The sequence below is a fragment of the Nymphalis io genome, chromosome 17, assembly GCF_905147045.1.
Source record: "Nymphalis io chromosome 17, ilAglIoxx1.1, whole genome shotgun sequence".
NCBI classification, from domain to species: domain Eukaryota; kingdom Metazoa; phylum Arthropoda; class Insecta; order Lepidoptera; family Nymphalidae; genus Nymphalis; species Nymphalis io.
Genome location: NC_065904.1, coordinates 5030860 through 5058818, shown reverse-complemented (window position 1 = coordinate 5058818; position 27959 = coordinate 5030860). Strand labels below are relative to the sequence as shown.

The 27959-nt window shown below is 31.7% G+C and overlaps 2 protein-coding genes across 2 annotated transcripts; both read left to right on the top strand.

The window, feature by feature from the left end:
• Nucleotides 1-3106: 3106 nt before the first annotated feature.
• Nucleotides 3107-11462, top strand: LOC126775103 (farnesyl pyrophosphate synthase-like). The gene is made up of 6 exons (XM_050496870.1): nucleotides 3107-3488; nucleotides 4097-4265; nucleotides 6038-6178; nucleotides 7789-7992; nucleotides 9094-9333; nucleotides 10652-11462. Exons 1-6 carry the CDS (start codon nucleotides 3298-3300, stop codon nucleotides 10985-10987), a joined length of 1281 nt encoding a protein of 426 aa, XP_050352827.1. The 5' UTR covers nucleotides 3107-3297; the 3' UTR covers nucleotides 10988-11462.
• Nucleotides 11463-12601: 1139 nt separating this feature from the next.
• LOC126775107 (farnesyl pyrophosphate synthase-like) lies at nucleotides 12602-26368 on the top strand. Its single transcript, XM_050496874.1, has 7 exons — nucleotides 12602-12695; nucleotides 12777-12933; nucleotides 13958-14120; nucleotides 15383-15523; nucleotides 20083-20286; nucleotides 24210-24449; nucleotides 25351-26368. The coding sequence occupies exons 2-7, from the start codon at nucleotides 12878-12880 to the stop codon at nucleotides 25690-25692; spliced, it is 1146 nt and encodes a 381-aa protein (XP_050352831.1). The 5' UTR covers nucleotides 12602-12695; nucleotides 12777-12877; the 3' UTR covers nucleotides 25693-26368.
• The last annotated feature ends 1591 nt before the right edge of the window (nucleotides 26369-27959 follow it).

Below are 27959 nucleotides of genomic sequence, written 5' to 3'. Positions count from 1 at the left end.
AGTCTTATTTTTTAATTTTTTATTTATAACACTAAAGTCCGACACAAGTTAGCTATCAAACATAACCAAGAAAAATGCAAAGCTTTTTTAAATGAAAAAAAAATATATCAAAACAAACTCGTAACATGCAGATACTAATATTAACATACGACTCCGCATGACACAAGATGCGGTAGCTAATTTTAAATGAGATATAAAAACTTTCAAATTTACTTCTTTAGAAAAACGTCGCACGCTCTAGGACCAAATATTTTTATTTAAAAAACTACACAACCTTTTCAGCTCTTCTCGCAATAATTTCAGTTATTATATACCAATTTTCAAGAATTAAAACGTTGATTTATATATTCGATACAAGAACAAAATATAGATAGAAAGCGTTCCTTAATTGATCTTGTTTTAAATAATATAAAAGGTAAAGATTTGATTTTTATTGATAACGAGTTTCCGCCCGCAGCTTCGCTCACGTGTTTTCTCCAGCTCCAATGGTTTTGATAGGGTATGTCCTTTTCTGTACCCCTAACAATTTGTATTAAAAATTTCAAAATGACGAATGAATGGTTAAGTATTTCAGACTTAAAAGCGTAACAAACAAAAAAAATTACTTTCGCATTATAATATTATTAAGTATAAGATTTTTTCAGGTTCAATAACTATTATATTTAAGCAATTGAATACATACCTTAATGTTATTTAAGGCAATTAATTTCACGTAATTATAATAATTTTATTGTTCAATATTGAACATTTTTTAATTTTTTTTAATAATAGTTTGATCGATTAATTGTCTAATCTAAATTTATTTTAATATATAATAGTAATATTCTCTAATTTTTTTAAAGTTTATTCATAAGTAATTCAATTAGTTTTTTTTTTTCATTTGTTTTCATTCATTTGCTCTTGTTCATTTAGTTGTTATTTATTTGTGCCAAGATTGATAATACCAAAAAAAGGTTGTATATGTATTTCAAAATAAGGTCAAAGTCGGTGAGTTGTAATCAACTGCACTTACATGTAATTATATCGGTCTAGGTCTCTGTTATGTACATTTTGATTCAATTATTAAGCGTATAAATAAGATTTACTACAGTAAGAAACACATTTAAACTATAATAACAAACAAAAAGTGCGTAGGATGTTGGTAGGTATTAGTCAAATAGTAGCGAATAGCAATACAAAATTATAATAACTCAAAGTTTTTTTTTTTTTGTTTATTCTTCATAGGTCTGGATCTCTTTTCCGAAAAGTTATCGGTATTACTTTTAACTTTAACTTCGATAAGATATCGATAATGCTTCAATATTGAAAGATTAGATTTGTTCTGATCGTTACCTTTAAAAAGTAGTAGAACTGTCGCTGTGCCTGTAATAACACTGGCTTAGTACCCTTCAAACCGAAACATCAATACAAATAATTATTCTTTGGTGGTTCCCAACTACCCACTCAACAGTAACAGTAACAGCCTGTTAATGACCCACTGCTGGGCTAAGGCCTCCTCTCCTTTTTGAGGAGAAGGTTTAGAACTTATTCCACCACGCTGCTCCAATGCGGGTTAGTACAATACACATGTGGCATAATTTCAATGAAATTAGAAACATGCTCGTTTAATCGCGATGTTTTCCTTCACCGTCAAGCACAAGATAATAATAGTAGTAGCAGTCATTTTCTAAGACAATAAATAATTTGTTTTTAGAATATCTTTCTCAATATCTAAATAATACCATAAAATGCATTTTGAATGATTTTAAAATAATATTAAATATTCATTTAAATATTAAGTTTTTAACGCTTAACTATGAAGTGAAAAGTGCAGCTCTATTTTATGTAGAGGCAGTGAAAGTACGTAAAATAATACCCTACAGACCGATTTCGGCTACGGCGGCCAATCTCAAGAGAGATCAACCAACTGCGCAGGACAACCAACTGTGCACACAAGTGTGTGCACAAACACAGGTGCACTCTCTATTCCTCAACTCTCATAATCCGATGGAACGGCAAATACGACACGACCGGAAAGAGTTCAGGCGCAGGACCAACGGCTTTACGTGCAAAGTACAAAGTAGTAAACGGACAGCCTGTAGATGTCCCACTGCTGGGCTGGAGGCCTGCTCTGCTTTTTATTTTTTAAGAAGATCGATTGGATTTTATTTTACTTCGCTGCTTTAATACTTTTAGATATTTTTATCCGATTTCGACGAGCGAGAGATAAATTTATACACACAAATTAAGCACATGAAAATTAATTTATTCTTGCCCGGTTTTGAACCTAACGGGTACCCTAACCACTGAACCGTCTCGGCTTAAAGGATAATTTATAAAAAATGTAATGATTACTTCTGTTTTAGAAAAATTTTAGAGCCATGTGAATCGCTCATACAATCTAGAACAATTATCAGTCAGAATGTAAGTTATCTGTAGTTCGAAATTTAAATAAATATATTTTCAAGATCTATTAATAGGAAGAAAAAGTAGAGGACGCAGCACGACGCAGTCATTGTCATATACTTGTATTCTAACCATGGAATAAAAGCAATAAAACTCCATATAATTTTCTTAACAATATTTTTACTTCTAACAGCCGAATAGTAACGAAAGCAACAGACTTACATAATTATTTTAGGGCATAATCGTTGCATGATGCGATAGGTGTCAGCAAGCGATGCTCGTATACCATAACCTATAACGATGGCCCCGAAGCCAATGCCTACGTGACGTCGCCCGCGTGGCACCAAGAGAGGGGCGCCGGCCGGTTTGTTTTGTTGCGCACGCATGTTGTACTACAAAGCTTAATTATAACATTATCGATAATATTAAATTTTATTAGGTATATAAAAATGGTTTAAATTATAAAATTCTGATTTAATTATAACAAAGTAAATGATATGTTATGAAATGTAAGTTATTGATAACATTTAATAAATTATCACCCACGTTATATATTTGTTGATAGTAATATTCACACTATGTATGCTCTGTGTTCGAATGGGAAAAAATAAGTTCATTGATAACGTTATCGATGTCGATAAAATGAATGTAAACATTGTATACAACCCTACTGCTTATTTTGAGTAAACCCGCTCTGACTGGCAACTAGTAAGGAGCAAAACATAACAAAGAATCAGTCAGTCACAAATACTGTTTGTGGACAGACGTTTGCGGTACTCCCTACTAAGATATAACATATTTTTATTATAACTACAGTAAACGACTTTTCGCATTGATAAAACTTTTGAAACGCGTGCAAATATTTGATTGTTTTTAATTAAAATTTCTGGAAGAATAATTTTGATTTCGAACATGTTCTCTACAAGGAAGAGTGCAGAAAAAATTCTGCAATTTTACAAGAATGAGTTGCGTCGGCAAATCAGCAAGACAACTAGCGTCACTAACTCCGATTCCATGGCGCCCCGGCTGGACCAGCAAAACATCAAGACACAAAATGAAGAAACGGGACCGAAGAGGTTGCTGAAGTTGCAGAAATATCACAGGTCAGTGAACTCTCTTAACCGGAGTGGCAGTTTGCGTAACATTAGCAGTCGTATCGCGCGTACATTGAATATCTATTTACTCCGATGTAAGTAATACACAATCCCGTATTGGTGTCGCAACTCAATTACCATATTTATATTTACATTCATGATGCTTTGTGTATTTATTTTTTAAAAGATTTAATTTCAGTGTCGAAGTTATTTTAACTTTTAATAAGTTGAACTAAATATGTTCTATTAATATATTTTGTTACACTGATATGAAATGTAACAAACATTGACTGGAGCATTAATAACCTTATCGCATATATTATTTTGTTAATTACATAATTGATAACCATAAAGCATAATATTTATTTTTATTGTTTTATTGTTATTTATTGTTATGTTGTTTGATTTAAATAGGGTATATTTAAATCAACAACAAATGCGGCAATCAATAAACAAACAATGACACGAACCTCAATTGTGTACATTGATAAAAATAACTGAATATTCGGTGCACAGGTGCAGTTATTTATTTATCAGATATTAAGAAATTGGTCATCTAATAATTGGTACATTGTTATAGTAGCAGCAAATATGCCAATTAAAATTTTTATCTTTAGATTCCTGTCGACCCTCACTCCTCAGCAAATGCCACTAGCTGCCCGTGGACTGGCCGTCTCCAAAGACCAGTCCCGGGAGTTCATGGCTTGCTTCCCGGACATCGTGAGGGACCTCACTGAAACTGGCAAGCATATTGACGTGCCGGAAGCCAGCAAGTGGTTGGCCAAGGTACGTTCTATGTTGTTTTTGTCAGTGTTTAGACAGAATGATATAGAACCGCTTTAACTCCAAAACGAAGTATTTAGTGTAAACAAATGCAAATATTAAAGTCAATATATTTAAATCTGTTGACTTTGTGCATAATATTGAACCGGTTACTCTTGCGACGCAGAATAAGCAATGTATTTTACAGTTGAGGTTAATAATAAATATAATAATGAAATTGTTTCAATAAATAGAAGGCATAGATAATTGTCTGATAATTCAATATTTAAGCAATAGAAGTGTGGTCAAAGGGTGTAATACATTGACCAGTATATATATTATCTTGCTATAGCAAAAACTTGTCACGAAAACAGGTCTTAATTGGAGTTGGAGATATTTATAGAACGACCTCTTGACTTGGTGGTTCTAAGACATCTAAGTTATAAAAAAAATATCTAGACATTTCTAACTTTCTAATAATTATGATCGTACGTGAATGTACTTTCTAAAAAGCTAATTATTATTACCTACATTTTTACACCTATATAAAAAAATCCTTGGAAAATATGTAATCTGGACTTATCAGTGTTAGTTTTTTTTTTATTTTAGACTTCGATACTTGATTAGAATAAGTCCAAGGTGTTTTTTAAAAAGTTAAAGAATAAATCGACGGATATTAATTTGAAAAAAAAAATAGTATTATACGTGACGTCAGTTTATATTGAAGTATTTAATAATAATAGCATTGTCCGTTGCTAACCAGCTCGTAGTTAACAAAAGATTACAAAACCCAATAAAAAATGGAATAAGTGACAAAATTCGTCAAAAGAAAACTTCTCAGTTAAGCAATTCAAAGGAAACCTTGTTAAGTTAGGTATTTGTTTTGCGTAATATATTTGTTCTGCAATATTGACAAATCTGAATCAAAATGTTGATCAGAACATTAAATTGAAAACATTATTTATTTGTGTTATTCAAATCAAAAGTTGGAAAAAATAATTTTGCATACATTTATTAGTGTTTCTATAAAACACGCTTAGGTAAGTGTCTAGAAATTATGCGCTTTATAAAAAATGTTGACTGTTTATAATTCAAGAAGCATCTTTCAAAGACATGTTATTATTAATAATATCTTTCTTATATATTTTTTTTCATTTTTAAGGCTGTAAATTATGACATTGTAATTTGTATACCATTTAAAAAATATTTTGATTCCGCGAAATGTATGTCCTACCGAATAATCGAACTTATAGAACCGAATAAAATTAATGTATTAGTTATTTTACTTTAAAAGAATAAGTCTTAAAAAAACGATTTTAAAAAGATTGATAACAATTTTCATTGTTTCCGCGTGCTTATATATTACACGAATTGCAATGAAATGTATTATAACTTTTTTTACAGCGTTATATAAATTATAATAAATGCGTGTACGAAAACGTGACATAGCAGAATAAATGTAAATTTATTATACGCGCGAATTGTGATTGAAATTAATTCCATTAAAAAATTGTTTGGAATTTTATGTCATTCGAATTTCAAACATTTGTTTGTTTATTTTGTAGAACGTTTTATGATTACCTCAATAACAAACCAAATTCTTACAACAATAAATAAAATAATATAATAGTCTAAGGGAATTTTTTTTCACCGTCACCGTCAGCGGGCGTGGGGGCGAGTACTAGACTCCGCCTTGAAATTTGAGACTCTAGTGACGTCCATCCTGAGGGATGTTAGTAATGTATGAAATCTACCCCCTAACTGAATATCTTTAATTGATTTATTGTTTGTTTCAGCTGTTGCAGTACAACGTCCCGAATGGAAAAAAAAATCGCGGTCTCGCGACTGTACTCGCTTACAAAATGCTGGAAACACAAGAAAACTTGACACCAGAAAATATTCACTTGGCCAATATAATGGGATGGTGCACTGAAATGGTAAGCATCAGAAAATATATATTTTTATTGTCTATGTTCAGTTCGCCCCCTTTCTCTAAGATAGATTGCAATAAGCTGTCAATAAATAATCGTATGCATATATTATTTACTTATGCATACACTTTTTATCGTAATTCATAATAAACAATAGGTTAACAAAAGTAATAAGATATTTAGTTAGTTTTAGTAAAAGATTATCTAATAGGGATATAAAAGGGGTTTCAATAATAAGGTAATTAATACATAAGGCGATCTGATAAAACGTAGATGTAAGGCTTGGATTACTGACAGACACTACACAAGATTCATACACAAAAACATGCAATGAGTTATATGTCATTCGTGTTGCTACGGATGAGACTCTGTTTTACATGTTATTCGGGTTGTCATGGGCAACAATCTCTCTTGACTAAATAAGCTAGCAAATGAACGTGTATTTCTTATTATTCACAAATCTTAATGCATGGAGCAATGTTCAGAGTAGTGTTCAAATTTACTTAAATTTTTTTCGCTCCATTGTGGCTATATTACGTACCTATTTATATTATTATAGGCTGTACAATCGTTTTTACTTCGAATATTTAAAATATTAAAATATATCTGTTTTCGTTTACATTATTATAATTTACCTAATTTTATTAAAATGCGTGAATTTTTCTAAGACATGTTTGCATGAAATGTATAGTAAACCAAAACATCGGGAAGTAGGTGTCAAATTAATGTTATACTTTATATGTATATTATAATATTAACTATATTAACCTTGACAATTCTCGACACTGACCGAGCTATGAACAAAAACATTAGTTTTTGTGATCTCGTAATATGAAAATAAAAAATCTAAATAAAAACATATATTATACATACGCAGAGGAAATATTTCAAGTTATTTTATATTATCACATGAATGTTAATTAATCATATGAGTCTGTTATTATTTTACCTTAATTTAATTTGAGCCTATATGCCTATATTTTGTTTTTGTTATTATTAAAGTTGAATCTTATTGCTTATTTTAAAATACCTATTATGTCTATTTTACAGCTCTGCCTATCAATGGGAGCGTTATTTGCGTTTTTGACAAAGGATTTAGCGCGGTTTATTCTATTCTTTTATTTAGTTTTATACTTTATATGCAGAAATATTATTCTATAGCAATAGTTTTAAAACGAGCAATAACTTTTAATAATTTATTCATTTTATTTAACTTGCTAATGAGTCTTATTTGAATATTTTAAGTTATTATATATACCGCAATTATGTACGATTTATATTATAGAAAGACGAGTAAGTAAGAGGCACTGACAGTAGTCATAAACTAAATTAATTATTCATAAAACAACCCGAAAACTCTCACAGCTGGGCAAACATCTACCTATATCTATTGAGGTATATTCATACAAATTTGTCGAAACTTCATCTGACATGCAGGAATCATAAACAATCATATGTACCCGAACTATTGTTTACAGACCATAAAGTTCTCCATAGTCTTATAATATATGGATATTATATACCTACTGTTATGTATATTATGTATGATATAAATTCTCTACTTATATATTGTAATAATTTAGCGTTAAAAAATTAAATGAATTATCTTGTTACAGTTTCATACATACCAACTTATACTTAACGATATAATGGATGGTACGGAAATGCGTCGCGGCGTTCCTTGCTGGTACCGTCAACCCAACGTCGGCCTTGGTGGTGTCAATGATGCGAGTATGATGCACTCCGCGATGTATTCAACCCTTAAACGTTACTTTTCGAACAAGCCCTACTACAAGAATGTTATGGAAATGTTCAATGAGGTAATACATAACGGTATTCATACTTACATACATATTATAATACATAATAATTATTAGTATCGCGTCCTTATATTTATTATGTATGTACTTATATGAAATAAAATTTTAGAGTAACACCTGTAAATTACCTACTAGGCTCATCTCCATTTTGAGGAGAAGGTTGATCCTATTCCACAATGCTACTCCAATACGGGTTAGTAGATACACATGTGGCAGAATTTTAATTAAATTTGATATATGCAGGCTTCCTCGCAATGTTTTCCTTCACAGACGAGCACGAGGTCAATTATAAACCCAAATTAGGCACATGAAAATTTAGTGGTGCTTGCCTGGGTTTTCACGCGAAGTGGGAAGTCAGGCGTTCTTTTCCACTAGACTACCTCGGCTCATATTAAATTATAAATCAAAATAATATTAATACCACCCATAGAGTACCTATTTGAACTTGACTGCTAAAGATGCGTTTTTGGAATAAGTCCGCATTTATACACGTTTAAATCAATATACTATATATATATTTTTAATGTTTTTTGTTACAGTAAAAAAGATTAAACATACATATAAAATAAAAGAAAAAATATTCCATAAAAAAACATATTTTTAAAAAATTTACGTATTAAGGCAGTTGGCCTTAATACGTATTTTTTTTTCTTTATCTAGGTATGATGTATGACATAATAATGCATACATGCCTTATCAAAATAGAAAAGATAAATAGCATTAACTGCCTTATAATATAACCTTTTTATCTTTAATCTAATTAGAACGTTTCATTAAATATAGCATATAACGTGTTATTATATGATTGGATATATAAATTGTGAAATCACATTTCAATAAAAAAATATCTAAGTAAAATAATGGATTAACAATAATTGATCAACAAATTAATGTTTCCAAGTACATTTTGTTTTGTTTTATTATTTTAAAGAGTCTATTGAAATTAAATACATTGCAATTAGATTGCATTCTGCGAATTTCGCATGCAACGGTTTTTTATAAATAACTACATATATATATACAAATACAAGGCATGATTGATGCCTATTTATTATATGTTATTGTATTTCGTTACTCAAAACGAATGTTACTCTTTTGTAGATGCTCTTGAAATGCGCAATCGGACAACACTTGACCAGACTAATGTCAAAAACGAACAAACCAGACCTGGAACAGTTCACAATGGAAAAGTATGAAGCAATCACGAAGTACAGGACGTCTTACTATACATTCCAAATGCCCGTCGGTCTCGCTCTCCTCATGGCCGGAGTGGACGACCCCGAGACACATAGGCAAGCGAAGACCATCTTATTGGAAATGGGAGAATTTTTCCAAATTCAAGTAAGTATCTTTATTTTTATATATGGAATATATTGACGTATTCTTTTAGCAATAAAAATTAAAGTTAGGAAACTTTTTTTATAATATCGTTAGGTGGACGTGAATGGAACTCCTGATGGTAAGTGGTCACCACCACCCATAGACTTTGGCGCCGTGTGAAATATTAACCAATTCTTACATCGCCAATGCGCCATCAAACTCGGGAACTAAGATATTATGTCCCTTTTGTCTAAAGTTTCACTGAGGTACTCACCCTTTTAACTGCAACATAACAATACCAAGAATGTACTGCTGTTTTAACGTAACTGCTGTACATGTCTAAGATTTGGTTGTTAGTGTAGGGAGTGTTTTTTATTTTTTTTAACAAGGCCAATGTATATGGGTGATAGTGACCACATACCATTCTGCCTTCCTTTTATAAGATAGAGATAAATTTACAGTAGAATTATTCATCAGTTACATTTTTCCTTACAATTGTATCTTAGGAAAAAATCATGATTAATTAAAAATAATACTGTTATACAACGTTTAATTATCACTATCGCATTCAGGATTGCATTAAATTCTCGTTTAAGTGGAATTTTAGTCGAGTTCTTAAGTTGGCAACAAAAGGAAATAAATTAAGTTTCTATTTTCAAACGTTTTTTTTTTTAATATTATTGTTATTATTATATACATTATACGTAACACATTTTATGAAATTTTTTATATATTTCGAATTAGTTTTATAGGACCAAGCGTTAACAGCTATTTTTCCTAAAATCCTCCCAAATGTTTTTATCTCTTTAATTAGAAATTGAAGTGCCCTTGAGGCTTTATTGGTACTAATGAATAGATTATAAATTAATGCTTACAAAGTATTCTTGATAATATACATATTTTATGTATTTATGTATGCTCTAAAGCAAAGGTAACGGCTTCTAACCCCGACAAGAACTAATGAGATTTTGATGATATACATTGGAATAAGCAAATATAATTAATAAATTTGTTTTATTATGATAAATTTATATACATTCTCGTAAACACACAGCGATGATATAAATCGTGAGGGAATTACCATAGGTCGGAAAAAATGGTCTGTTCAGACTCCTTCTCTTCAAAACTCCTTACTGGGCCAGTGAGCCATTTTCCCCTTGCCTTACATCTTACCGTGCCTAAGAGTTTGATCTAAATTTTGGTAAATTTAAAATGTATCAAATAACTACTAGAATCCATATTTAAATATAAAGTTACGGGCGAAGTAACGTTTGTATTATTATTTTCTTATATAGTCAATAATAAATATTTTATAAATAAAATCATTTTATCTTTACAGGATGACTTCCTCGACTGCTTTGGAGATCCAGCAGTGATGGGCAAAAACGGAACTGACATTCAAGACGGAAAGTGTACTTGGTTGGCAGTTGTCGCGCTCCAGAGGGCGTCAGCAGCGCAACGTCAGCTCATGGAAGACCACTACGGCAGCTCCAAGCCTGAAGACGTTCAAAAAATCAAAGACCTATACGAAGAGCTTCAGTTACCTCACACATACTCGGTCTACGAAGAGGCCACTTATGATCTCCTCAGAACACAAATACAGCAAGTCACAAGAGGACTTCCGCACGATTTATTTTTCAAAATTCTCGATAATATCTTTAGGCGAAGCATTTAAATAATATTATAAAGTGATTATTACTAACATAGGATTATATTTGGACTTAGAATTATATTTTGACGTAGTTTATTATTGGGATAAGCTCTTTGAAAAAATATTGCCAATATTAATATCGTTCATCGATTTAAATGTAAATTAGTGCATGTATATTTAATGCCCATATATTTCTACTTAAAACAACAGCGTCCTTCTATGCATCAGTATTATAAGGTCTGAGAAATTTTATATTCTTTGTTTGCCCTAAATTTAATTTAATGGCTTATAAATTAAATAATTACCAATGAAATTGGCTGTATTCAATTGAGATAATGGCAGCATATTATTAAACAATTAGGGTTTACATGAAATACAAACTCTAAAATTATATAAAACAGGGTTAGGCGTATTTTTAAGATATAGTGGTATAGCTACAAATATTGCTGTAATGTATAAGTGATATCTGATTAGGAACAAGAAAAAGAAGTGTATTTAATCTTGACATGTTTTATTTTTAATTACAAATATTTATAGTTTAACTTTTACATCACATAAAAATAGAAATAATGTTGATGGAAATGTGAATGAATGTTTTTAATTATCACGTTGAGTGCTTGTTATCTTTTTTAATTTTATTGATAATGGATATAAAAATAATGTTTATTAAATGTGATACTCACTGAATACATAATTTTATTTTAAAATCAAAATATATATATTTCCTTTGTAATTATTAACCCACAAATTTCATGATAATAAAAAAAATATATACATAATAAAATAGCTATCGCTATAAACTCGTAAATTAAGTTATCTTATTAAATATGAATTATATATTTCATTAACTTATACACGACAAAACGAAAAATTTTAATTAATTTTACTGCCTTGTCGGCTGTTTTAGTGGCGATTTAATCTAAACTTATATTATAAATGCGAAAGTAACTATTGTCTGTTACGCTTTCATGACTAAACTGCCGACGAAACAATAGAAAACGAAGGACATACATTATTTTTATACCTAACACCTGAAAACTAGTTATCTATAAAACATCGTAGAATAGCATGCGAATATTTAACTTAGAAAATCCGTAAAACTAATAATTTGCCAAAAAAAAAATTATTTAATCCTATCTTTAATGCCTAATAATAATATATTTATATTTTTTATGTTATCGTTTTAGTTTAATGCAAAATGCGATGAAATTCCAACTATTATGTTCATACTCAAAATTTAAATGATTCCTCAATCTAAGCAACACTGATTAAATACTTTCATTTTAAAATTTAAATATAGACATTGGAAATAATGTATATGCTTTAGTGGACGTACAAATGTTCAAAGTAAATAGGACCAGATTTTATATTTTATTGACATGCTAGATACAAAGATATACTATACATTAAGATAATTTAAATACCAATTGTACCTCTTTCTCTTGATTTAATTGAAATAGTTATTGCCAAATAAGGTTTTTTTTTTGTTTGTAAGAAAATACATCATTTTCTATTTCAGTGATATTTAATCATTTTATCTAAAAAGTTAAACTTTTTGCTGAAAATATAGATATATGTGCTGGCAACCGTACAATCTATCAAAGTCACAGATGTCATTCACTGTCAAGTGTCAGTTTAGTTAGGTTGTTCTAGTTGCCTACACTGTAGGCAGAAGTTATTATATTTATAGTCAAAAATCATTTAGTCTTTACGTTTCGTTATTTACGTGATGGTATTTTTTTAATTGTAATTCTTAAATAGTTTGCCTTTTGTATTAATGTTTTCTGTAATTAACAATAATATTATTTTGCAGATTAGAAAATAATTTTTGAAGACCTTCGTTAAACGTGTCATTAGAATATATTCAGAGAAAGTTGTTGGCGCGTAGCCTAAATTAAAAAGAAATAATTAGAGATGTCGATTTTTAGAATAGTAAGTAGAAGTGGCCGCTTAAGCATAAAAAATATCAGGTTAGTATCATACAATTTTAATTTAATGTGACAAAGATAATATCATACTATCACAAACTAACAAAATATATTCTTTATATTTGCTTTTTTTTATTTTGACTAATGTGATTTAAACTCATTTAAAAAAATAAAAAAACTTACCTTAAAAATAAAAATAAACATTTAATAATACCTAATATACTTGCTTAATATTATTTTATATGTTTATATGCTTACTTTTAAAAATATATAATATAAACATTTTTGCAATTCTTAAAATTAAATTTGTTTATCAATACATTTAATCAATATGTATTAACAATTAATTGATGTAAATTATGCAGAATGTATTTAAGGCATTATATTAAAAAAATATAATAATGTATAAGAAAATGTAAAGAAGTATGAGATAGTATATCTGTGCTCAAAGAAGACTTAATCAGATATGTAAGTCATTCAAATTTACACATGAATACGAATTCAAAAATAGAACATTAAAATTCATGTCAAAGAGTCAAATCTATTCAGTATTGTTACTTAAAATGAAATACAATTTTAAACTGCAAATACAACAATAGATTTGTAAAGCCTTATATATATCATTAATCTCCAATCTTAATCTCTGAATAAAGAGATTTAATATTGTATTCGTAATTATATTCATCCTTCTTTTAAATGGGACATTACATGAATTTGTTCTCTCAGTTCAAACTAATCAGATTAGCTATGGTGTGTGCCAATGATACAACATCCAAATACAACATGGATATATTAAAATTTCTATGATAAAATATGATTGAAATATTTACTATATATCTACCATATTTATTTTTTAATTATTTTTTTTGTATTTTAGCTTGTCAATCTACTCATTAGCTTCTATCGAGTAAAATTTATTAAATGTTAACTTTTCATTTATTTTCTATATAAAAAATCCTTTTAAATTTTAAGCAATTTTCATTAAAACATTATTTTTTAATTATAAAATTAGTTAAACCTAATTTAGTTGACTGTTGAAAAATAATTTAGAATATTTTTTTTATAGTATACAACAGCAAAACTTTCTTAAAATGTCAACAAATGCATCAATATCGGAGTTGCAAAGGGAAAAGGAAACATTCCAGGACCTATTGCCGAACATTATGGAGACAATGTTAAAAAACACAAGATTCACTAATATACCCGAAGTTGCAAAATGGACCAAAAAGGTATGAATTTAAAAATATTACTATAAGGTTTTTTATTAAATGCCAGTACCCTGCGGTTTTATCTGCATTCTAAAAAGTTCCAGAATATTTTTAGTTTTGGCTTAATTTTTGCTTGAACATAATTTTATATTTTCCCTTAGGAATGAGAAATATTATATACAATATAAATTTAAAATATTCTGTATGATTTATAATCGCCATACCAAGCTTCATAAAAATCCGTCACATGGTAACAGAAAGACAGACAAATATTTTACAATAGTTTATATGCTAAATATAATCTGGCCTCTCAATTGACAAAAATGACTTAATACAATAAGATATTTAATGTACAGATGCAGCTCAGCTACACTTATTATATGTTTAGATTAATCGAAAATAAATAAACAAGACCAATGTTATCTATTTTTATTTATTTATTTATTTTTTACACACAATTTACAAACATATAATAACAAGTAGTACGTAAAGGCGGCCTTATATAGTGATCTCTTTCAGGCAACCTCTGTAAAGAGAAATATTTATGTTTTTTTTTACCAGGATCATTAATCAATTAATGTTATCTATGTATTTATATAATATATTATATTATATTATATATAACCACTATTTCCCTACTGTTTTTAATCATTTCGTCGATTTCATGAAATGCCTACAAAATTCCGCATACCGAAAACTAAGGTGTCGCTCATCAAATAGAAACTGCCCTCCTGACACAGATAGGATGTCTCAATTAGATATTCAGTAACAGTAACAGCCTGTTAATGTCCCACGGCTGGGCTAAGGCCTCCCTCTCCCTTTTTGAGGAGAACGTTTAGAGCTTATTCCACCACGCTGCTCCAATGCGGGTTGGTAGAATACACATGTGGCAGAATTTCAATGAAATTAGACACATGTAGGTTTCCTCACGATGTTTTCCTTCACCGTCAAGCACGAGATGAATTATAAACACAAATTAAGCACATGAATATTCAGTGGTGCTTGCCCGGGCTTGAACCTACGATCATCGGTTAAGATTCACGCGTTCTTACCACTGGGCCATCTCTACCATTTTCTTAAATCTATTTTATTATTCGGGAACTACGATCCAATTTTATAATACACAACATGCACAAACGAACAAATACTACTAACTTATATATTTATGTCTTATAATAAAACTAAACTATTGTTTTTTATATATTTATATATATCATAAATAGTTATTGAAACCTATAAATATTATATAAATTCACATTGCTTTAAATAAAATCAAATTTTAGGTTCTAGAATATAATCTACATGGCGGCAAAAAAACTCGAGGTTTGACGACAACGCTCGCATATGAAACTTTGGAGAACCCAGAAAACATAACGGAAGAATCTCTGAAAGTGAGCCGAGTCGTAGGATGGTGCGTCGAAATGGTGACTATTATATTTTATTAACAATTTAATCGTAAAACTAACAGTTATATAATAATCTTAACCATATTTAATTTAAAAATGATATACTTTAATAGGTCATTACTTAATAGTAGGTTACTTGATAGACAGAATATTTGATTCCACAATCTTCACTTAGGACTTATTCTATTCCCATAGATAACAGTATAAGAAAAAAAAAGGCGGTGTTTAAATTGCCAATATAATAGTGCATATACGTATATACAAACTCACTGGGGAAATAGTTCGATTTTTAAAGTCGTTTCAAAATTTGTTTTGTTTGAAAAAATTATACAAGTAAATAAATATAAAGTATACTTTACGCTTTTAACGTTAGCATGTTTAATGATTTGATAATGACGTCCTCTTGACTGATTAAGGTTAAGAGAGATTAGCTGTACACATTATAGTACGAAAGAGTTCAGACGCAGAACCGACAACTTTAGATATTTTAAAAGGAGTATGTACAACACTTCAAATTTACAGAGTATAGGCTTCTGCTTTTTTTTTGATTTCACGAAATGGAAACGTGATTAATTATAGTCTATTCCGACCACAAGAGAAGTAAAACCAAATAAACAACTTTGATACCGATATCATTAGACGTAATATAATTGGTCGATATCTTGAATAATCTATGATATTCACTATGGATTCGTGAAAAAATGGCGCTTTCAATGTCCGCGAAGTTGTAATCGGAATTTCGAAAGTTAAATTAACATGTTTATAACTAGTTAAGTGGCATAGTGTTGTATTATAATTAAAGGTAAATTAATCAAGAACTGTTTATAGTGCTTAATACAGCAGAACAATTAGCAAATCGCATGCAATTTGTAATTGTACGGTTTGTTTACCTTTATTCCCTCACCGATTGTAATAGTTCATGTTATTTATTTTATCTTTAGACTCGTACCTTGTTCCTATTGCACTATATGTACAACATGGTATATGGAAACTTTAAAATTTGACCTTTAAACTTTAATCTCGATGATTGCACATATAAATAAAATACATTCGAGTACACAAGTAAACTAATGATGTGTTTTGATTCGTTATCTTTTTAATGTTTCAAGTTAAAATAAATATAGTCACTAAAGAAGTATTTCACTTATTCATTAGGGTTTGTTTACAAAAAATATTTCTAATTTGAAATGTCCCGGAGGCGATCGTTTCATTGATGCCCAATATGCTGTCTATACTATAATATCATAAAGAGATTAGGTTTGATTTTTTGTATGTCTGTTTGTAATGGAACCAAAACCACTTAACCGATTTCACATTTTCACTTAAGTTCTTTCACCAAGAGAAAGCTTCATTATCAGCAAGTAACATAGGCTGTATTTTATTTTCAAAATAATTTAGAGACGTACACGAAAATTGAAATAATATAACCCAAGGTATCAAGTTTTTGATAAAAGATAAGATAATTGCTTAAGTCATTGCTGCTAAGATTTCATGTGCTTAATTTTTGATTATAATTCATCTCGTGCTTGATGGTGACGGAAAACATCATTAGGAAACCTGCATGTGTCTTATTTCACTGAAATCTGCCACATGTGTATTCCAACCCGCATTGGAGCAGCGCGGTGGAATAAGGTCCAAAACGTTCTCCTCAAAAAGGGAGAGGGAGGCGTTAGCCCAGCAGTGAGACATTCACGGGCTTTTACTTATATTTTTATCACGTATAAAATATGTTTGTACTATGTATCTCACTTAAAACGTACCGTTAATATATGCACGTTTATTTTTAAATATCAAATGCAGATGTTGAAGTTTTTCCTACGAAACTATCTTGGTATGTCTAAAGGTCAAGTGGAATATGCAACAAGAACTGTAACTGTGGGGAGGAAATAGTTCATCTGTCGTATATGTAATATTACTATGTGCATTAATAATAATATTATAATTTATATATATATATAAATTTATTAAGAATAAATAATAATTTTAATTAATAATAAAAAATAATCATTGGTGTTAAACTGTACCGCAATTATTAACGCTGGAACGCCCACCTCATGAGCTACAACCAGTTATGTATTAAAGTTGAACATATGTATCTCATATGTATTTGGTTAGCATGTGAATTGTGTTATTTTTTATTATATATTAGAATTTAAATTGTAAATGACATTAATTTTTGTGACATTTAATAAACTGTCAATGCGACATATATATTATTTGTCTGTGGCCAATACTCAGCTAGCTGTGCAATGTAAGTTGTCACTCTTCATACCGGAACACGGCAATAATATTCTTGTTTGCAATTTGCCTCTAGAATAATGACGAGAGAACTTAGACAAGGGGTCACGTATCTACTTGATTCGCTGCTCCTTTCAATAAAAATCATAAATCTATATTATTACTTTAAATGCGAAAGTAACTGTCTGTATGTTACGCTTTCATGGATAGAACACTAAACCGATTTTGATGAAATTTGATATAAAGTAAGCTTGAACCCCGAGGACGGACGTAGGCAGTTTTTTTACCCAAAACCCGCCCCTCTGCTTTTACGCAGGCGAAACCGCGGACGAATACTAGTAATCATTAAAACTAATAATTTATAAGTAAATGAAATAAAGTTAATAATTTATAAGCCGAGATGGCCTAGTGGTAAGAACGCGTGAATCTTAACCGATGATCGTGGATTCAAACCCGGGCGAGCACCACTGAATTTTCATGTGCTTAATTTGTGTTTATAATTCATCTCGTGCTTAACGGTGAAGGAAAACATCGTGAGGAAACCTGCATGTGTCTAATTTCATTGAAATTCTGCCACATGTGTATTCTACCAACCCGCATTGGAGCAGCGTGGTGGAATAAGCTCCAAACCTACTCCTCAAAAGGGAGAGGAGGCCTTAGCCCAGCAGTGGGACATTAACAGGCTGTTACTGTTACTGTAAATGAAATAAATATTACATTATACAGCTAGATCCGTTTGTAGAGGTTTTTGTGCATTTATTTTATAGCACCGTCAGCAGATAAATTAATAAACAAACACGTTTATATTTATTAAACGTATTTCCTCTTCAATAGCATGTATACAAACATTTCTCTTTTCCTGCCATTCAGTAACAGTCTCTTAATGTCCCACTGCTGGGCTAAGGCCTCCTCTCCCTTTTGAGGAGAAGGTTTGGAGCTTATTCCACTCATTCAGGTGTGAAAATTCAGTGGTGCTTGCCCGGGTTTGAACTCAAGATCATTGGTTAAGATTCACGCGTTCTAACCACTAGGCCATCTCAGCTATTTCCAGCCATGACATTCTTTTATTTTAAACTAATTAGTAAGAAAATAACAATAAACTAAATTATACTTCTAACGCTACTTATACGAGAATTCGAGGCATTTGGTAGCTAGCGCAAACTAGTTTAAATTACTGTATTTGTAACACTACTACAAACGCAAAAACGTCTCCAGGCTGATTTATCTGTACATAAGTAACTTTATATGGCACGAGTATAGATAAATATAAATAGGCACATTATAATTCTTAAATATACAATGTAGAACGATAAACATAGTCTTAAAAAAATGGCTTCTATTCTTAGCATAAACTATTTATGTTGTATGACGAGTTAGGTCACACCATTTCGTCTAATATTTATTTTACTATATATATATATAAACTATATCGATTTAATATATTTAATATATATTTAATTGTTATACATTGTATTTACAATCTCAATTAACAAAAAGGTATTAAAACTTACATTATATATTATGATATAGTTTTTCCGTAATTCCGTAACAGCCTGTGAATGTCCCACTGCTGGGCTAAAGGCCTCCTGTCCACTTTTTGCGGTTTGGAGCTTATTCCACCACGTTGCTCCAATGCGGGTTGGTGGAATACTCATGTGGTAGAATTTCAGTGAAATTAGACACATGCAGGTTTCCTCACGATGTTTTCCTTCACCATAAAGCACAAGATGAATTATAATCACAAATTAAGCACATGAAAATTCAGTGGTGCTTGCCCGGGTTTGAACCCACGATCATCGGTTAAGATTCACGCGTTCTTACCACTGGGCCATCTCGGGTTAATATATAGTTTTTATGTACAATAAATATTTATATAATATATGAATAAAACAAGTTGTTGTCGGCCCTCATTTCGGCTCGGGTTTATATTTATATAGAAAAATGAATATAAGATGGCTTTGGAGTACTTTATTGAGATTTGCAAAAAATTAAGTGACTAATTTTAGCAGAAAGATCACCGTATTTTTTTAAATATTGGAATAGATAGTCGGGCTGGCAAATGGAATATTACTGGATAAGTGTTCGCGCCCGCTTATAGACGCTGACGCTGTAGGAAATAAGAACCGTTTCTTGCATCGCCAATACTTCCCCAACCTTGGGCAGTGACAAGCGTGCATTCCATGTGCTTGTATTAGTATACATGATATCTATTACAAATAATATATTAAGGATGTTTCAAGAAAGTCTTTTCGTCCAGTGAGATTAAAAAATATTACTTAAGTTAAAATTTTAAAGCGCTGCAGTGCTTAACAATGCTTTTTTTTGTTTTTGTGTAACAGTTACATGCATACTTCTTGGTGATGGACGATATCATGGACGGATCCACGAAGCGCCGTGGGGTCCCGTGCTGGTACCGACTGCCGAACATCGGACTGGGAGCTATCAACGATTCTATATTAATACATTCAGCTATATATGAGATACTGAAAATTTACTGCGAGCATCTACCTCAGTACAAATACATAGTGGATCAGTTTAATGAGGTAATTCTTTTAATATTATATTAGGATAGCAGACCAGTGACAGGTTCGTGTATTGGTGATTACCTTCTCTCATTAGGGAATGCAAGAAGTTTAAATTAACATCCTAAAAAAATGCATCGCCGCCGATATTAATATACAAGACACAAACCACCTTTAAATATTCTGGGGAGTAATTCTACTTTTATAGTATAGGAAGGGGGACGAGCATATGGGCCACCTGATGGTAAGTGGTCACCAAACGCCCTTAGACATTGGCAATGTAAGAAATGTTAACCATCGCTTACATCACCAATGCGCCACCAACCTTGGGAACTAAGATGTTATGTCCCTTGTGCCTGTAATTACACTGGCTCATTCACCCTTCAAACCGGAACACAACAATACCAAGTATTGCTGTTTTGCGGTAGAATATCTGATGAGTGGGTGGTACCTACCCAGACGAGCTTGCACAAAGCTCTACCACCAGTACTCTACTAACAAATTGTCACTTTATCGCAATCGAATCGAAGCGTAATCGTTGCCGTTTATTCGTTTTCCTCTACTTTAATTTAATTATCGACTATTGGCATAAAAGTTAACAATTATGTATGGTTTTGACGAACGGTATGTTAACATATTATTGGTTGGGTACCAATTCGAATTAATATACGTAGATTAGTCAAAGTTGAATCGGAATTGAATCGAGAACGTATCGTAATCGTTATGGATTAGTAGAATTCGGCACCTGGCTCACTTACACTTCAAACCGGAACACAATGAATTTTGATTCGCTAGTGATTTCATTTAGTTCGGAATTGATGATGATGATGAACCCCCCCCCCCCCACCATTGCCATATAAGTTCTGTACGCCTATAAATCTAAGTATAACTATAATTACTATGTATATTGATAGGACATCGTGGGTAAGTTAATTCATTATATAGATAAAATGTATTAACCGGTTTTTTAACATCTTTATAATTATCAAATCTTTTACACGTTTATACGTACAAAGTTATTTACAAGATAATATCACCTATTTATTGTATATAATTGCATTTATTTCAATATATAAAATAAACGTTAAATACTTCCCGGTACTAAACTATTGGTTTTTGAATATATTTTATATTTTTTATAATATTTGGAATATATATGCGTACCTTTATTTGATTTACGTCCCACATTAATATATAAAAATATAAAAAAAGTTAAAATGTCTGTCAGTGATTTAAAAATAACTGCCTCTTTTAAAAGTAATATTTTTTTTTTTTTTTTTTTTTTTTTTTTTTTTTTTTTTTTTTTTTTTTTTTTTTTTTTTTTTTTTCAGCCTTTTGCCGTCCACTGCTGGACGAAGCATCCCGATCTTGGGCAGTCCGCATCCATCCCGAACCTGCCACCTTTTTTAAATCGTCGGCCCATCTTGTCACAGGGCGTCCTACACTACGTTTGCCTAAGCGTGGTCTCCACTCCAACACGTGTCGGCTCCATCGGCCATCAATGCGCCTGGAGACATGACCAGCCCACTTCCACTTCAGCGAGCTAATTCTAAGCGCGATGTCGGTGACTTTAGTTCTCTGGCGAATGTCCTCATTTCGGATTCTATCTGCCAGAGAAACCCCAAGCATCGCGCGTTCCATTGCTCGCTGAGCGACCCTAAATTGGTGGACCAGTCCTACGGTAAGTGTCCACGTTTCGGCACCGTAAGTCATTACAGGTAGGACGCACTGATTGAAGACCCTGGTCTTAAGCGACTGTGGGATCGACGATTCAAAAATATGACGTAACCTCCCGAATGCCGCCCAGCCCAAACGTATTCTTCTTTTAGCCTCCTTCTCAAAGTTGTGCCGGCCAAGTTGTATAGTTTGGCCCAGGTAGATATATTCCTGCACAACTTCAAGTGGAGAGCCATTTACGACCACTGGTCTCGGGGATACATGACGGTTTGCCATAATTTTGGTCTTTTCAATGTTCATCCCGAGACCTACTTGTCTTGAAGAATCGCTCAGGCTGTTTAGCATCTCTTCCAAATCCTGCAGAGTCTCCGCCATGATGACAATGTCGTCGGCAAATCGCAGATGTGTAATGTGTTGGCCATTTATATTAATGCCGCGTCCGTTCCAATCGAGCGTCTTGAAGACGTCCTCCAATGCATTGGTAAAGAGTTTCGGTGATATTACATCTCCCTGTCTTACCCCGCGATGCAATTGGATTGGTCTTGTGCTCTGATCTTGTACTTGGACGGTCATGGTTGCGGCTTCGTACAAACACTTTACCACCTGGACATACCGACAGTCAATTAGGCATCTCTGCATGGATTCCAGAACAGCCCAGGTCTCGATGGTATCGAAGGCTTTTTCGTAGTCCACAAACGCTAGGCATAGAGGCTGATTATATTCCTCGGTCTTCTGTATTATTTGCCTTAGTGTGTGTATGTGGTCTACGGTACTGAAGCTTTTTCGAAACCCAGCCTGCTCCACGGGTTGGAAGTCATCGAATTTTCGGGCAAGACGATTCGTGATTACCCTCGAAAACAATTTGTAAACATGGCTTAAATGTGAAATGGGGCGGTAGTTTTTCAGAAGAGCTTTATCGCCCTTCTTGAAAATTATTTGTGGCGAATTACCAGCCATTTTATTAAAATTTAAATATTTTATGCGTATAATTGAAATAAACATTATATACGTTAAAACGCCATAGTTTGAAGGATTTCCATCAGAAACTGAATTCCACATATTGCCAAATATTTAGCAAAGTGTATATCGATTGATCACAGCCTCAATAACTTACACGCAGATATGTATATGATTTTTTTTATAGAATAGGAAGGCGGACGAGCATTACCTGATGGTAAGTGGTCACCAACGCCCATAGACATTGGCATTGTAAGAAATGTTAACCATCGCTTACATCACCAATGGAACCTTCCCAACCTTGGGAACTAACATGTTATGTCCCTTGTGCCTGTAATTACACTGGCTCACTCACCCTTCAAACTGGAACTTAACAATACCAAGTACTGCTATTTTGCGGTAGAATATCTGATGAGTGGGTGGTTCCTACCCAGACGAGCTTGCACAAAGCTCTACCACCAGTAAAATGTTGCAGATTCAATCTTTAACCCAACGGGTATTAACACACTCCTAATATAAGCTATCAAGAATGTTGTAAAGTATTTCCTCAATAGGTCAAGATGCAATCGCGCCATCTGCCGCGAAGTTGTAACTTTCTCAACTTTTTTTTTTAAATTTATACTGTTATGGGCAATCCCAGACCAATGAAATGAATGACCAGATTTTATGTTTATTTCAACCTAGAAAGATTAGTCACTTAAGTACGGATTTAATAATGAATTAAAACCCTTTATTGGTTTATAAATAATGAAACTATGAAATTATAAGAATTTTTATTTTAATGAAACGTTTTTGTATAATTTATTAATAACTTTTTAAACCGTTAAATCTTCGTTTAAATGTTAAACGGCAACGATTACGCTTCGATTCGATTGCGATAAAGTGATAATTTGTTAGTAGAATTAATAGAATATTTAAAAATGGTTTGTGTATGTATGTATATAAAACACGGCGATGCAGTTTTTTACGATGTTAATTTAAACTTCTTGCATTGCCTAATGAGAGAAGATAATCACCATTACACGAATGTCTGTCTGTCTGTCACTGGTCTTCTATCCTAATATAATTTGTATAATTATATAATATATATGAATAAGTTAAATAATTAAAATGGCAACTTATTTTAAATATTTCACAGTCGACATAGTTTTAATGATTCGATTGAAGTATGAGTGTATTTCGAACGTAGATTTTTATCTTCAAAATGTATCTCTATAAATCTCGTACGTAGACATTCGAAATCGAAACAAGACTCAGTCTAGCAGTGGCACATTGCCGTACTGCTAATTGGCCTTATTATTTATTTCAAGGCGCTGCTGTACACTTCAGTGGGTCAACACTTGGACTACACGATGGCACATCGCAACAAGAATGATTACACACTATTTACGTTAGAACGGTACAGTTCTATCGTTAAATACAAGACAGCGTATTACACCTACAAGCTACCAGTTTGCTTGGGACTGCTATTGGCCAACAATACAGATAAGAAAACCCATAAAATAGCTGAAGAAATATGTTTAGAAATTGGACATCTATTTCAAATGCAGGTGAGGATATAGTTGATGAATTTATAGTTATGTTACAATTGTTATAAGCCGAAGCCCAGTGGTAAGAACGCGTGAGTCTTAACCGACGATCGTGGGTTCAAACTTGTAAAGCTTCACTGAATTTTCATGTGCTTAATTTGTGATTATAATAAGTGCTATACGGTGAAGGAAAACATCGTGAGGAAACCTGCATGTGTCTAATTTCACTGAAATTCTGCCACATGAGTATTCCACCAACCCGCTTTGGAGCAGCGTGGGGAAATAAGCTCCATACCTTCTTCTCAAAACGGGAGAGGAGGCCTTAGCCCAGCAGTGGGACATTCACAGGCTGTTACTGTTACAATTGTTTGTATATATATGTAATTACAATAGCTATTGCACAATATATAATAGATTATTATTACAAGCATAATTTTGGTATATATTGTAAAGAAATGTACTAAAGATTATTTAAGTAAGTATTTAGATTTGAGCATCTTCGATTATTACTTTGTGTTCTATTAATTATGTTCAACTTTATAATTGTAATACTTTGTAATAATTTAATGGGAAGGATCTGACTTCTAACGCACGGGTAACACCAGTTCAAGAGTCAAGGCTACTTTTTATAATATGTATGTAATGGGTAACAATAAAGTATTATTATTATCTTGGAAGAATAAAATATTCATAAAATTAGTTTTAAAGTCTTACAATATTATTCTCGGTCAATATTACGAGCTCTCGACATTATATAAAATGATAACACAATATGGATAATACATTTTATTAATGTTATTATATCCGTTTTTTTCCTTTTAGTATAAACTATAGAATACACTAAAAAACAATTAAACCATACAAATTTCTATCTTGTAAAGGTTTAAAATAAATGTATGTATATAAATGTGCTATTTTACAGGACGACTTTATAGATACTTTCGGGATAGAAAAAGTAACTGGCAAAGTGGGTACTGACATTCAAGAGGGCAAATGTTCCTGGCTCGCTGTACAAGCACTGCAAAGGCTTAATACGAAACAGAGAAATGTATTCACAGCCTGCTACGGAAGCCCAGAACCGGCACACATTGAACGGATCAAGAGACTTTACGAAGAATTGGATCTACCCGCAATATACCAAACGGAAGAAAGGGACCGCTACAATTCGGTAGTACAGCGCGTCCGACAACTACCCAATGAGACAACCATGTCGCCTGATCTATTCTTAAAGTTACTCGACATGATATATGATAGGAAAAATTAAATATCACCCCTATATACGTAGTAATAAGAGCTATTTAACGATAATAAATATTTTTAATTATTTTAAATTTATGATTCAATTGTAGTGTTGTATTCAACAACGTTATAATGTATCGAGGTAATGCGAAACAAATTATTTTTAATTTATTGGTAACCATAATGTTCGACTTTATGGTATAAGTCCAATCTATAGATCTATTCTATCTAGAGGTATCTATCCATAGGTCTCGTCGAAAAGCGCTAACAATAATAGCAATAATACATCTATCTCGATATTAAAAATTTAAACGGAATTCGTGTTCCAAATTCAAATATGTTTCTTCCTAAAAAATAACGTCATAGTTCTTTTTTTGTTAGATCTTTCAGCATACAGATGCATTCGCATGATACGAAATATTTTCTCGTTCTCTACATAAATTGTAGTCATGTCCTTGTCGGTTAATGTTTAAAAATTAATAAATACCATAAAGCGTGCAAAAGAGTCGAACTGTAAACGACAAAATGCACTAAAATATCGACACTAAAGCCGAATAACGAATTAAAAAGTCAATCTCATAAATGGCAAAACAATTTGACGTTTGAGAGTTTATTTTATCTGTATATTACGTTAAAAATAAAACGCGGTAAAATTATGTGGTGTAGCAGTTATAGTAGTTAATACATTTCAAATAAAGACAAATACTAAATATAAATATATATATATATATATATATATATATATATATATATATATATATAGTTGTATGTATAGTATAATCGATATTTTGAAACCAGTAGTTTTTTAATCAGCATAACATAAAATATGTGTCAAAATAACAAATGCGAATGTAGGTAGCGTCATTGTGCCTACCATATTTTTTACTCGTTAATATTTGGTCCTTACATATGAAATTGGCGTTTTGTATGGGAGGAATAAGTCTTTTTTTTTGTAAAATATATTTAATTAATGAAAGTATGCACCGTTGTTTTCTATGCACTTTTGCCAACTCATAGGTAGTTTATTGATCCCTTTACTAAAAAAACAGGCCTCCAATGTTCCCGCCGCTTTAACGCGTCGAGCGCACGGAGTTTGCGGGTCTGTTGATAGACCCTCGCGTCCATATCCGCCAGAATATCCAAGGGTGGGAAGCGCGCCAGAATGGTTGCCGCCTCGTAGGATATCGTGCGATATCCCCGCACTATGCGTATGGCCACTCTCCGCTGCGAACTTTGGATCTTAGTCCTGCAGCGGCGGACGCCCTATAGCCTGTGAGACCAAACGGGTGCCCCGTAGTGGACCATCGATCGCACGACACCGGCATAGAGACGGCACCCTTAAACGTCTTCGATAACCAAACAATCTATTTTGTATTTTCTTTTATGGCAACTATTTTATCCAACTCACCAGTGTATTCTGTTAGAACTCACTTTTAATCTATCTTAATAGTCGACTCACGGTGCTACGCTATATGGAGTGTTATAAAATCAAAATAATCTTTATTCAAGTAGACTCTTAAAAACATTATTTTTAAAGCTAACAACGGTTCGGAATGGGTACTACCAATAAACCCCGGAGTATTCTTTTCTACCAATTTACGTTATAATGGTTATATGCAATGTTGCATAACACCTGATATTTTTTTGATTTCACATTTGTTCTATTTATTTTATTTATTTATTAAAGGTTTGCTTAACGGATGTGACATACATAATATCTTTATAAATTGTATGCTAAAACTAGGAACATTTTATGTACACCCATTTGAAAGCAAACACTGCATGCATAGTTTTCTTGCGCCGATTACATTTTTATAAAAGTATTAAAGTGCTCGACTAATAAGTGACAATAACAAAAAGATTAAAAAAATAATTAAATGTCACAAAGATAGATATAAATAAAAATAAATAAATAAAAAACAAAGAGAACGGAAATAACAAAAACGTCTTTATGTAGCATCATTACAAAATACTGCAAGTTTACACTTATATTAAATATTATTGCAACAATTTTTAACAACGTTGCGAAAAGTGCTTTCGCGAAAATTTGAAAAAAAAAAATGATTTAAATGTGTGTTGGGTATCAGGTATTAAGTTTTATGGCCGGCTTAAATATAAGTTTATATAGAATAGTGTTGTATTTATCATTAATTGTAACTAAGTTACTTTTTTGAATATAGAATCTGATTCAAAGACTGATTGTTTGCTCATAACTTATTAGAATCGATTAGAAAACGTGTATTAAATCAATAGTGATGTAAAAAGTTTTACTAAATTAATCACTTAGATTTT